Consider the following 13,041-nt stretch of genomic DNA (forward strand, 5'->3'; position numbering starts at 1 on the left):
CCATTGACTTTTACTTCTATAACTATCTATCTATATTTGCCCACTTATTTTCTGTGGTCCTGCCTTCTCTTCTTTTTAAGTCACGCCTACTACTTCTGAGTGCCCTTGCCTTTTTTTTTTTTTCTTAAGGAAAAAAACAGATAACCATCTCTGTCTGGAAACCAGAAATACAATTACAAACCTGAAACTAGAAGTATTGTCTTTCCTAGAAGTCCAGGGCAACATTATTATCTGTGGAATCCCATCTATATGGACTCCAAATCCAGAGAGGGCATCTGACCAGGCAGCAGCAAAATGCAATAAATGCAGTCTGCAGGAAGGTAAGTGCTAACTCACCCCGTTCACCAGAAAGGCCAGATTGCTTTTTCTTCCTTTTCCTCAGAAAGAGCACCATCACACACATGGTGACCAAAATTGCAGGCACAGCAACTTTCCAGAGGATGTTTTCTGCATCAGGAAGGACTGTCTCAGGTAGCTCTATATCTGGAAATGACCATATAGTTTAAACCAGTCAGGAGGGTTGTTTATTAAAACTTTACAATTATTGTCACTCTTTCTCTACCTACTTCTCTATTAGAGGAAATGAAGATCCACTATATAAGGGCGTAGAAGCTCCTAGTCTCTTTATTTTTATAACAAATTATTCTAAAAATGACCTGGAGAGTGGGGGTGGGGGTGGGGGTGAGAGAGAACTCATCCAATAGAGCATGGCCTTTATCAAGTGTGAAAGCCTGGGTTTAAGTCCTGGCACTACAAAGGAATACTTAGAAGATGCCAGGAGAGGCCCATGGATGGTGGGGCAATGCTATACTTTCTCTATTGTCCTCTACTTTCTTTTTCCCCTTTCTTACTAAATTAAAATAAAGAGGGAGAAAAAAAACTGAAAGAAAGAAAGCAAAGATAGGCAGTCAGGGGATGAACTCAAGGTCAATTACATACAGGATACCACTGAAGTATTTTATGGACAGTTTTTTCCTCCCTCTTTCTTCCTTTCTCTTTATCTCTCTTTCTATCTCTCTCTTTTGTCTCCTTCTTTTCTTTCTCCTCCTTCACCAGAGCACTTCTTAGCTCAGGGTTATGATGGTGCCTGGGACTGAACCTGACACCCTGAAGCCTCAAGCATGAAGGTCATTTGCATAGTGAAGAAGTTATGCCCTACCCCCCTTGACTCTGCATAAAAAAAAAATAATAGAAACAGAAAAGAAAAAAAATGGTGGAGTGAAGAAAAGATAGTCAAGGAGTTTTACCCTTCAATTCTTTGTTTTCAAAGACTCTTACTGTTATCAAATGACTTGCATTTCTCTGAAAGGTGACTGCAGATAATTTCACTCAGAAATGCCATATAAAGAAATAAGGCATATTAAAAAAAAGTAGCCAAACCATTTCTAAGACTTTGTGAAAACTATATTGTGGGGTAAGGGAAGAGGGGAAAGAGAATAGTGGTGATGGTGTGGTGTGGAATTATATCTCTATAATCTTATAAACTATTATTAAATCACTGATAAAAATAAATCAAAAAGAAAAGAATCTCCCAGTCTGGGACCTCAATGGCAATTAAGTACCAAGCCAGTGTCTCAGGGCAAATGAGTTGCCTTTCTTTCTTAATGGCTATGATAACAATGGCTAGGATATAGAAGAGATTCAGCCTGGCCCTTGGCTCTAGGGTGTTGACTAAGGGATCTAAATGAAGAGGTTAAATACCATCTGCAGTGAAGTGTACCTTTTTTTTTTTTTTTCAGCCCTATAGCTAATTAGGCCCAGGAAGTTTCCATGGTAATAATTCTTCCATCCACTAACATTTCTGGACCAAGCTCCAGACATTTCTCACTAGGACAAGTTTAACATCTCTCTTGCAGGTTTCCACTTTTCTGTGTTTAAAAATGTCTACTGCCAGCACAGCATACTTCATCCATTATAACTTTTTTTTTCCACCAGGGTTATTGCTGGGGATTGGTGCCTGCACTACAAATGCCCTGTTCCCGATGACCATTTTTTCCTTTTTAATTTTCTTTCTATTTTTTTAATTAGGTAAGACAGAGAAAAAAATGAGAGAGTATGGGGAGATAGAGAGAGGGAGAGAATGATAGACACCTGTAGACCTGCCTCACCACTTGTGAAGTGGACCCCCGTGTAGGTAGGGAGTGGGAGCTTGAACCCAGGTCCTTGCTGCATGGTAATATGTGTGCTTAACCACTTGCACCACAACCTGGCCACCCAGTAAGCCTTTTAGCATGTCTTACCTACTAGAAAACAGGCACAGAACCTGCTGCTGGGAAGTCAGGATGTCCTTACATGAGGAATCTAAGTATTAGTGTGTTGAAAAAACATTTTTCGAGGGGTGGCATAGAACAGAATACCTCTCACTTTACAGTAATTTATGGAGGCATTTCTGGTCATTAATCTCAAATACAGGAAAATGGGGTTAGCTGACTTCCCATTACCATAACCACAACTTGTGGGCCAACGCCCTGCTCCTGGAATTTTAAGAGAAGGAGTTGTTAGCATTGTAGACCAGTTGTCTATCCTAGGCTTTTTCTGTAATAGCCTGTTTGGCATTCCCAGTAAAAGCAGGCATACTTGTGAACATGGAGCCTGCTACCTTTTAGGATATTCAAGAGGATTCCTTGACTAGATGCTTAGTCTGCCTCATCAGGACATAAAATATGGATATGAAGAGGAAAGACCCTTCTTCTTGAGACAGCCAGAACTGAAATGTTTCTGATGGATGTAGAAAGCTGGGAAGGTTTTTGACAGTAGTTGAAAAGCAGCTGAAAAGTGAGACATCATGGAGCCCTCCTACTAGAAAAACTCAATTCACTTATAGACTGGAAGAGCTATGGCAAAAGGTCACAGGAAGTGCCGTATATGATGTTGGTGTCCTAAGAAAGTGAAGGACTTTGGTAGTAGTTTGGGAGAGACTTTTGTCAAGCCAAAAGAGGCCACAGAAGAATTGCTGGATGGCATTACCATTAATGGACCCTCAGAGACAGAGGTGCCTTAGAGAATAGAAATAAGTACTAGGCAAGAAGACTGATCCACTGGCATGTGTGGTTGGTAAGACTGACCCAAGAAGGAGTTTATAAGAATGTGTTCAAATGCCAAGTTGTGTTTGAGTGTTAGGATACCAACAGGAAAAGAACAGTCAAGTCAGGAGAGGACAAACCAAGGGGCAGATCTAGGGTGAGGCCAGGGCAAGAGAAGGCATATGGAAAGGAGGGGTTAAATTTTTTAGGGACAACCTAAGAGCTCATAAAGTACGTGACCTTCCTCCGGGGCTACTGTACATCTTCCTTTGGTGGGAGGAGGACCAGAGAAAATATTTCAAAGGTGAGGGACCCTTTTGGATAATAGCACCCCCACCATTTAAAAACAGCCACAAGACTAGGGAAGGGAAAAATATTTTGATTGAGGAATCCCATTCTTAGTATTATGCAGTATTATTTAATAAAGCTTTTCTATTCACATCGTTTTCTCAGCAGCATTGGGCAGTGGACTTTCCTGCCCTGTTTCAGAGTCAGAACAGTCAGTGATGGGGGAAGGATGGGTACATATTCTCCTTTATTTCAGGAGAAAATTCACAGCCACAGCTTCTTAATGGGGGTTTCAAATATAGATGCTTTCCCTTCTCCTATTGGCAAGTATTACTTAGTTTCAACATTTTTCTCAAGCTAGACTGGTCCCTGAAATATATCACTAACATACTAGAAGCATTTCCACTAAGGTTTTATTTGAGCCTCTACCACCCCAAATCAAAATTTTTCTCACTGTTCAGAAAGTCACCACAAATCTGAAGGGCTATCATTTCTTTATCATGCTTATTCAGTTCAATTATTTCTCTTTATTTTCTTTATTTATTTACCAGAGCACTGCTCAGCTCAGGATTATGGTGGTGCTGAGGACTGAACCTGAGAGCTGGGAAGTATCAGGCACAAAATTCCATTTGTGCAGGCATTATGCTATCTTCTCAGCCCCCAGTTATTTATTTTGTGGTATTTAAGGATCCACTTCCTTTAGGAAGATTTTACTGACTGTCCAGGAACTTGCCCACCTCTGAATGCCAACAAAACATCAGTAACTCTTAAGTTAACTTTAGTAATATGTTTCAGTGGGATCTAATCCAGATTCTGATTTATCTTTTTGAAATTCAGTTTTCTATGTGTGTACATCATAGAATTCTGATTGGAAGGTTCTCAAAGGGAGACAGCATGCTTTACATCCTTTAGCTTTTATCCTTGCAAATGCAAATCTCTGTCATGGTTCTAAAGTCATAACAGGTGTTATACGTACAAGTGTAGTGTGTGTTTGTGTGTTCTAATGAGTGGGAGAACAATAATCTGAAGGAACCCTGAATTTTCCACTCATAATAATGCCAAATTTTGGAATGATAATTCAAAGATTTATATTTAAATTTGTTAGAAGTTAGGAGCCCATAAAGTACCTGTCCTTTCTCCTTGAGTACTGTACATCTTCCTTTGGAGGGAGGAGGACCAGGGAAAATATTCCAAAGGTGAAAAACCATTTTGGATAATAGCACCCCCACCATTTAAAAACAGCTAGGTTAGTTTCTGGTCTAAAATTATGCTTTCTCAAGTGCAGGAGAGGTTCATAGTTAATCCCTGCAGTGCTCAGATGAAGTAGGTGTCCTCTTCCTACTTTCTAACAATCAGATGTCAGGCTTAGAAAAAAAAAAAAAACTAGTATAGACATGGACCCTTCTGGAATATAACTAAAATAGGCCTACTTACTATCTACAAAACGGAGACCCCCCCTGCAACTCATCATCTGAACTATTCCAGCCTTTAGGTTCATGATTGTTCAACAATTTGTTTGGCTTTATATGTTAACTCTTTTTCCAGCCACCAGGTCCCAGATGCTAAGAGGATGCCAACTGGACTTCCCTTGTCAGAGGACCCCACCAATGTGTCCTGGAGCCCCGCTTCCCGAGCCCTGCCCCACTAGGGAAAGAGAGACAGGCTGGGAGTATGGATCGACCTATCAACACCCAGGTTCAGCAGGGAAGCAATTACAGATGCTTCCACCTTCTGCACCTTATAATGACTCTGGGTCCATACTCCCAGAGGGATAAAGAACAGGAAAGCTATCAGGGTAAAGGATGGGTTATGGAGTTATGGTGGTGGGAATGGTGTGGAGTTGTACCCCCTCTTATCCTATGGTTTTTGTCAGTGTTTCCTTTTTATAAATAAAAATAAACAAAAAAGTCTAGTATAAGTTTTCCTGGCAAGAAGAGAATGTTTGATGATCTGTTTTGGCCATTTGTGTATAATACCCAGTATAAAATACAGTCTTGGGAAGTAGCTTTACCTATGATGAGAGGTGGGGAGTGAAGTTGGGCAACTGTTGGTTCAGGTTGCAGGATACAGGAGATATTTATACTGCTTGCTCCATGAGGTACTGGAAAAGACAAGCTGATAGAGACATCATACAATCCTGTGATGTTATTTTGAGATTTCACCATAGAAGTTTCAGGCACATTAGTTGAGTTCTCTGTTTTTATCAAAAACCACATATCAACAGGGTCTGGGTAGCCATGTATAGACGAGCAGGTCAAATTTATGATGTCAGGATTTTCTGTTATATTGGAAAGAGGCTTTATCTCAGGTTGACTGTAGTTAGCTGGAAGTAGAATAAAGATATGAGAAAAAGAGAGGAATAAGTCTAAATGTAAATGCATCTAGAAAAAAAACAGCAAATAACTAGGTACCTGATATAAGAGCTCACTGGTAGCACACCTGGGAGCCTTAACATCTCTAAAGTGTGAGCCTCCATCCATGGGGAGAACTACATAACAACCCATTTGTTTTTCAGTAATGAAGTTTCAAGTTATGTTTACTATCATTTGTATACTTAGGACCTTCCTAAGTCAATGTGGGGGGGGTGAGGGGTGTACAGCTTTCTTAGAAACAGGAGGGCTGAAATGCTAAATCCTGAATGCTACTCAGGAATAAGAAGGAGCAGACTTTGATTCACGCAACAATTTGGATGTAAGTATCCATTATTAAATGGTATCATGCAGTATGGCTCCATATATGTGACATTCTCAAAATGACATGACGACAGGAGACAAAACAGGGTAATGAGTCTGGAGAAAGAATAACTATGTAAGGGTAGCATGAGGAATATTTTTTATCATAGTGGAAATGCTTTGTATCATATTTAGAATGGTTGTTATGTATCTATACATGAATTAAAGTTAACAAAACTATACCAAAATAATTTTATGGAAGTACAATATAAAAAATTTCTAGTGTCATAGAATTTCAAGTCCTGAAAAATGAGTTACTGGTTTGTTAGCTTTGGAGTTATGTGCATCACGTTTATTTTCTTTCTTTCTTTCTATCAGGCTCACAGCTGGGAAGAATAATAATTTATAAGCATTGTCCAAGAAGCTGAAAGGAAAATCTAAATTACTTCATTGTCACTCTTGCTGGACATTTCAGACAAAGACATGAGCAAGAAATCTTGGATCAAAGAAGAAAATGAATATAAAACATATTTGAGGCCTATGCGGTTGCATAAACTTAGTAGTGGAGAAATAGCTCATAATTTTCACTTGACCACATCCCATCTATTTGACTATCTTTAGTTTGCTCTAATGTAGATTTTTGCTGGTCCTTTAGAAGCAAAGTATAAAAACATACAAAGACTTTTCAGTAGCTCTACTCTCAGGTCTTGTATTCTTTTCCAGTGGGATTCCCAGAAGTGCCTGGTCTCTGCTTTCTCCCCCTACCCAGGTTTCTCTGCTTATTGACATTTCATGTGAGGATGTCAGGCATCTAAACATACCATTGACTACATACCAATCACTGACAGCTCAGAAATCATCTGGTGAATGAGCATCAATCCTGTGGACCTTTTATGATGGATAAAACAGTAATAGGTGCCTCTGTCCTTGATTTGAACATTGTGGAGCTGTAGGGTCCAAGTATTCTGGTCAAAACTTGTGCGACCTTTATAACTGTCATGAACATTGCTAGTTTTCTCAATGCCATTATATAGCTCAAAGAGAACCTGATTTTTTTGGTCCTGCAAAAATAGTATCATCTCATTCAGGCTTCTGTTTTGAGGATTTTTAAACTGGCATGGCAGCTCTCCGGTCTCATTAAAATAGGCCTGAGTCTTCACCGCAGCATTCACTCTCCTTGCTGGAAGAGAGAAGGTGGAGGTTAAGGGAGGAGAAACAAGAGGGAAGGAACAAGTTCATTTTTCCTTTACACATAATTCAGAGGCTACCTTATCAGGAAAAGACATGAAGAACTAGATGTTAAACTATGTAAATGTGCATACATTACTGGCATCTGGAAAGTGGAAATTTTGTCCTCATAGTACAACTTAGTAAATGTGTGACCTTGTACAAACTGCTACTGCTATCAGGATCAGTTTCCTTATCTCTTTATTGGAGAGGTGGACTAAATGTTCTAAGAGGTTTTCCAGTACTCTGGTTCTGTGAGTTTAAATCCTGAAATAGGGAAAACCAACAGTTAGACAACACTTGTACCCATCTGTTATCTTCCTATAGCCAGAATGTTGATGTTCTTTAAAGTAGCTGTTACAGGCTTCATTACTTCTACACCATTATTAAAAGCTTCCTTTTCCCTTCCTTCTCCCCTTATTCCTTTGGTTTGCCAGGGTGAAAATCTTCTCGATAATAGCAACAAATTTGTTGTTTCTCCCTTTCATTAAACCTCAGTAGTTGGAAATCACACTGAGTGATATCTTTGAAATTCATTGTTTTCTTGATAGAGCCACTCTCATAACTCCTGTTGCTGCCACAGTCAGTGCATCTAAGAATATAAAACAGTTAGGAAAGGACATAGATAATCAACTAAAGTCTCTGTTCTCATTGATCTTTTGAAGGAATTTCAGGAATCAGAAAGAGAACCAGGTAAGCATAATGGCTATTTTGTAATTGTCATAGTCAAAGAGCATTGAAGGTGCAAAATAAAATGCTGGAAATCAGATGTAGAAGTGAGGAAGAGCTTCTGGAATATTAAGAAAAACCTCCATGTACTACAGACTTGCTTTTCCCAGTATGCTTTGCTCCTAGGAAAGTTCAGAGAAAATCTTTTATCCTTGTGGCATAATATGCCTTGCGGGTATATTAAAATGAGAAATGTGGCAACCTAACTTTTAGCTTTGATGATGCCTTCTCCTTTTGGAAACAGACTTTTTTGTTTCTAGAATGAGTAATGTTGGTTTACAAGACTGTATACTTTGGGGGTAGAATTTCACCCTTATCAAAATATGTACTGTCACACACCACCAAAATGAAAATATTGCTCCACTGTAGTCCATTGGATCCCCTCTACCCTTTCAACTTCTGACTTCTTCCTTTTTTTAACCTCAGTTCTGTAAGCAGAGTGTAAGGAATTTTGTTTGACTTTTTCCCCTCACTCTTTGAATGTAAGGAGCTTAAAGAGGGCTTCATTGGATCTATTATAGATCACAGAATTATATGAGACCAAGAAATAGTAGGAGTGGTGGGTGATAAATGCCAGGTGGGGGAGGATGCTATTTATTAGTTAATATTAAGTTAGATGCCTCACTGGGGAGGGAGTGACGGTGGAATGTAAATATAGCTTCATCATTTAGGATTTTGTTTAAAAGGATGTTGACACTGGGGCTGAGAAATATCTCACCAGGGAAAAATGAATGCCTTGCATGGGTACCATCTGGGTTCAACCCCTGGCATCACATAGGAATGTCATGACAATGAGGTGCTAGTCTCTCTCTCTATCTCTCTCTTTCTGTCTCTTTCAAAATATTGGCCCAGGAGCAGTGAAATCATGCATGTGTGAGACCCCAGGTTGACCAAGAAAAAAAAAAAAGCTGTCACTAGGAGGAATAGGAAGATAGGTTAGTGAAACAGATGAAAAAGATTTCATTTAGATGTTATTTGGGTATCTGGTAGGAGCAATTAGTAGTAATAAATTCCTAAAAGAGAATAGAAGAGCAAGTAACAGTGGCACGTACTTGGTAAAAATGAACTGTATCTAGTCTGGCCCCATAAGAACACACAATCAAGGTGTTAGTGGCAGTCTTGAACTCTAAGAAAGAAAGACTTGACTTGAGGCATTAGTGGTGGTTGACATAACTTTGAATCACTGCCTGTTAACACTACCCTCACTAAAACACTATGAAGAACTTGAAAGTACCAAATGCAGCATGTGTGCAGGATGTATATTTCCATACTGGGGGTGAAGGGGGAACTATCTACATATCTGAAGAGTGAAAACAGAACCTAAGAAAAGTTTACTGTATTCAACAATTATTTTACAAGGCACTCCTGGAAGTAATGCTACCTTATTTCCCTGACCTCTGAAAGAAAACACAAGAGTGCCACCTACTGTCGTTCTAGTTTTATCACTGACTTGCTCTATGATGTAGGGATAGGCTAGTAGAGAAGCCAAACACACAGTTGGAATTTTTGCTAATTAACAGTCAGTGTTGGCACTAAGCAGCTGTCAGTTGTATCTTCTGGACCTGGAAATGATTTCAAACTTGACTTCTTTCTTCTTGACTTACAGTTGCTCTCAGTAAAGCCTGATGGTATCTTTCTCCTACCCATCTACTCTCTCCACTCACAACTGCTCTGACCCAGATCCTTTCTCCTAAACAGTATAAAGACTTTTCTTCCATTCATATAACTGCTTCCTTCTTTACTTACCAAACAAACTGTGATCTATGTTCTAAAGGTATTGCCACTATGCTTATATCTATACTATTCACAATCCTGAAGGAGTAGAAACAACTAAAATGCCCATGTCAGATGCCTGTATAAAAAAGTTATGGGGATGGTCCAGGAGGTGGTGCAGTGGAAAAGGCATTGGACTCTCAAGCATGAGGTCCAGAGTTCAATCCCTGGCAGCACATGTACCAGAGTGAGGTCTGGTTCTTTCTCTCTCTCTCTCTGGTCATTTCTCATGAATAAATAAATAAAATCTTTAAAAGAAGAAGAAGAAGTTATGGGGTATATATGCCATGGAATACTACTGAGCATTAAAAAACAAAAAGATGATATTGTGTCCTTTGGGACAAAATGAATGGAACTGGAGATGATTATTCTTAGTGAAGTAAGTAAAGATGTAAAAGACAACTATGTAATGCTTTTGCTCATATGTGCAATATAGAAAACTGAAAGACATAAAATTGCAAAAAAAAAAAAAAACTGACCAAAATGTCGCTAAGACTTTGTGAGAATTATGATGGCTATCCTTGGGAGTAAGGGAAATAGGACTTTGGTGGTGGTTGGATGTGGAACTATATTCCCGTCATAATCCTATAAACCATTATTGAATCACTAATAATTAAAAAGATATATAAAGGCATTGGAATCACCTAAGGGTTGGTAAGAACTTTAAACTCAGGTCCAACCTCAGACCACAGACTGAGACCTGCCTTTCGACGGGAGCTCCAGTTAAACAAGTTGCCATAAGAGAATCACTACTTCCATCTCCAGAGTGAAACAGAGAAGATAATGATAGGAAGCAAATGTTTCCACCCATTCCTGCCCAAACTCTTTCTCTTCTCTCTTCAGCCTGGGGTGGAAAACACGTTGAAGCCCATCTGAGAGGAACTGAAAGTACTTCACATTTTATACTCCACAGCTTCTCATCAACCACTGGTTTCCCTGACATGACTCAGAGATACAAATGCTAATCCCCTTTCTAACTATTTGTGGAAAGATTAAGCTCAAATTCTACTTTCCCAAAGTATTTTTAAGGCCTTCGCCATTCTGATGTTAGGCCACAAGGTTAGTATACTCACTGTGGCTACATTTGTGCATAAGCACTTAGAATTCTTTCCCTTCTACCATGTGTGCATAATATAAATGGTCTTGATTTACTTAAAACTAGTTGCTACAATGATATCAGAAGTCAAGAATTTTATCACTCCCTGAGCAGTTCAAGAAATCTGTTTCAAAGAATACTTTAGGACTTCCCAGCAATATACTGCTTGGATGTGCTACAAAAATCTACTAATCCTATGAGGTCTCCAACCTCAGCTGGAATTTACATCTCCCCTGAGCATTACTCCAAACATACCTTCTTCATGTGATTATGCTTATGGGCATTCATATTATTTTTTCTTTTGCTAAACTTCTTCCAAAGCTTCACCAGGCCCTCTGGAAACCTCATTCCATTGTAATAAATTTTCTTTGATCTAAACATCTTGATCAAATGCTAGCTGCCTTTAAGGTCATGATTTCACTAAACATAGTTATGTCCAAAGGATGTCACTTGGCCAACATCACTGCTTGTCTTATCTGACCTCATAGGAACCTTGAGCAGTGCCATTGGTCTTTTTCAATATTGCCTTCTCTCAATGCTATTTGCAATCCATATTTGACACTACATTCTTACATATTTTAGTATTATATTATTATTATATTTTAGTATTATATGCAGAGTCTTTTTTATTAGTGATTTAGTAATGATTGACAAGATTGTGGGATAAGAGGGGTACAATTCCACACAATTCCCCCCACCAGAGTTCCACATCCCATCCCCTCCACTGGAGCCTTCCTTATTTACCCCTCTGGGAGCATGGACCAAAGATCTTTATGGGGTGAAGAAGGTGGAAGGTCTGACTTCTATAATTGCTTCCCTGGTGGACCTGAGTGTTGACAAGTCAATTTATATTCCCAGCCTGTTTCTATCTTTCCCTAGTAGGGTAAGACTCTGAGGAAGTGGGGCTCCAGGACTCGTTGGTGAGGTCATCTGCTCAGGGAAGTTAGATCGTCATCATGGTAGCATCACATCATATGCAGAGTCTTTTTTTCCCCCAACCAATTAGTATTATACTGTGGATGGCTTCAGCATGAATGAGTTCACCAGCAACCTTGCGTCAAAGTTCTTTGATGATCCTTTCTATTACAAAGACCCTCCACTCCCCAAGAGCTATTTCAGTTAGTCCCTCTTTCACAACATAATCCTGATCCTTTTCACTAAGAATGGCTCTGTCCCTAGAACCTTCAACCTCAGTGTCCTTATTCCTATCCACAAGATGTCTTCCTCAAAGACATGCTCTTAAGCACTCTACCTACAGCTAATCTTTTACTTCAACATGACCCCAGCTCTATTCAGTCTAACTCCTATATTGCAGTGTTTTTCAAAAGAACTCTGCAATGATGGGAATTTACTTATGCTGACCAATATAGTAACCACCAACCACTATGACCAATGAAACTTATATGATAATTAGGGATGGCAAGTAATGGATTGTTAATCTTATTTAGTTTGAACTTAAATATAAATAGTTACACTTGGTTAGTGGCTATCATATTTAATTAGCATGGCACTTGTATATTTTTTTCATTTTCTATTTGTGATTAATAATTGGTTACAAGGTTGTAAGGTTACAGGTTATAGTTCCACGTCACACCCACCACCAAATTTCTCTGTCTCTACCCTCCTATCTCCCAAAGATAACCACCATTGTTCTCACAAAGTATTAGAAACAGCTTGTTTGCTTCTGATTTTTTATATATTTGTTTCTCAGGTTCATGTGTATCAGTTCTCTAGATTCTACATATGAGTGAAATTATCTGGTAGTGGTGTTTCATCTATTATTCTATTAAGCACAATCGCCTCTAATTCTATCCACTTGTCCAAAAGGACAATTTTTTTTTTTCATTGCAGAGTAGTACTTCATGGAATATATATCAAATAACTAATTTAGCCAGTTATCCGTTGATGGATTTTTTAGCTACTTCCACTTGCAAATAAAATTTTCTTCAAAATATTTATATATTAACATCAGAGAAGAAAGAAAACCAGAGCATCACTCTGTGGGATCAAACCTGGGACATCATGCTTTTAAGTCCAATAACTCTAGGCACTGTGCCACTTCCTGGATCTACCTGCCAACACTCCCCCCCAAAACACACTTTTTTTTTGCATGATTACACAGTAGGTGTTGTCCCAAAGATTCTCAAGATTTGAGGCTTGCGCATATACAGCTCAATTACTCATTTAAGTGTTTTTCCCAAGCAGTGACAGTTTTCAGGTCTACCATGCTGTG

The 13,041-nt window shown here is 39.0% G+C and overlaps 1 protein-coding gene across 10 annotated transcripts in view; it reads right to left on the reverse strand.

Moving 5' to 3' along the window:
• The window catches only part of CD86 (CD86 molecule), an 88,842-nt gene that overhangs the window by 15,742 nt on the left and 60,059 nt on the right, over nucleotides 1–13,041 (reverse strand). For 8 of the 10 annotated variants that reach the window (XM_060198287.1, XM_060198288.1, XM_060198289.1 and 5 more), the window contains 3 exons: nucleotides 6,819–7,163; nucleotides 5,323–5,634; nucleotides 346–483 (listed from right to left, as the gene is read on the reverse strand). In XM_060198287.1, coding sequence (XP_060054270.1) covers nucleotides 346–483; nucleotides 5,323–5,634; nucleotides 6,819–7,163 — 795 coding nt within the window. The remainder of the gene's footprint in view (nucleotides 1–345; nucleotides 484–5,322; nucleotides 5,635–6,818; nucleotides 7,164–13,041) is intronic. The other 2 variants (XM_060198296.1, XM_060198297.1) reach the window with 1 other exon arrangement.

Source organism: Erinaceus europaeus, chromosome 9 (assembly GCF_950295315.1).
Source record: "Erinaceus europaeus chromosome 9, mEriEur2.1, whole genome shotgun sequence".
NCBI lineage: Eukaryota > Metazoa > Chordata > Mammalia > Eulipotyphla > Erinaceidae > Erinaceus > Erinaceus europaeus.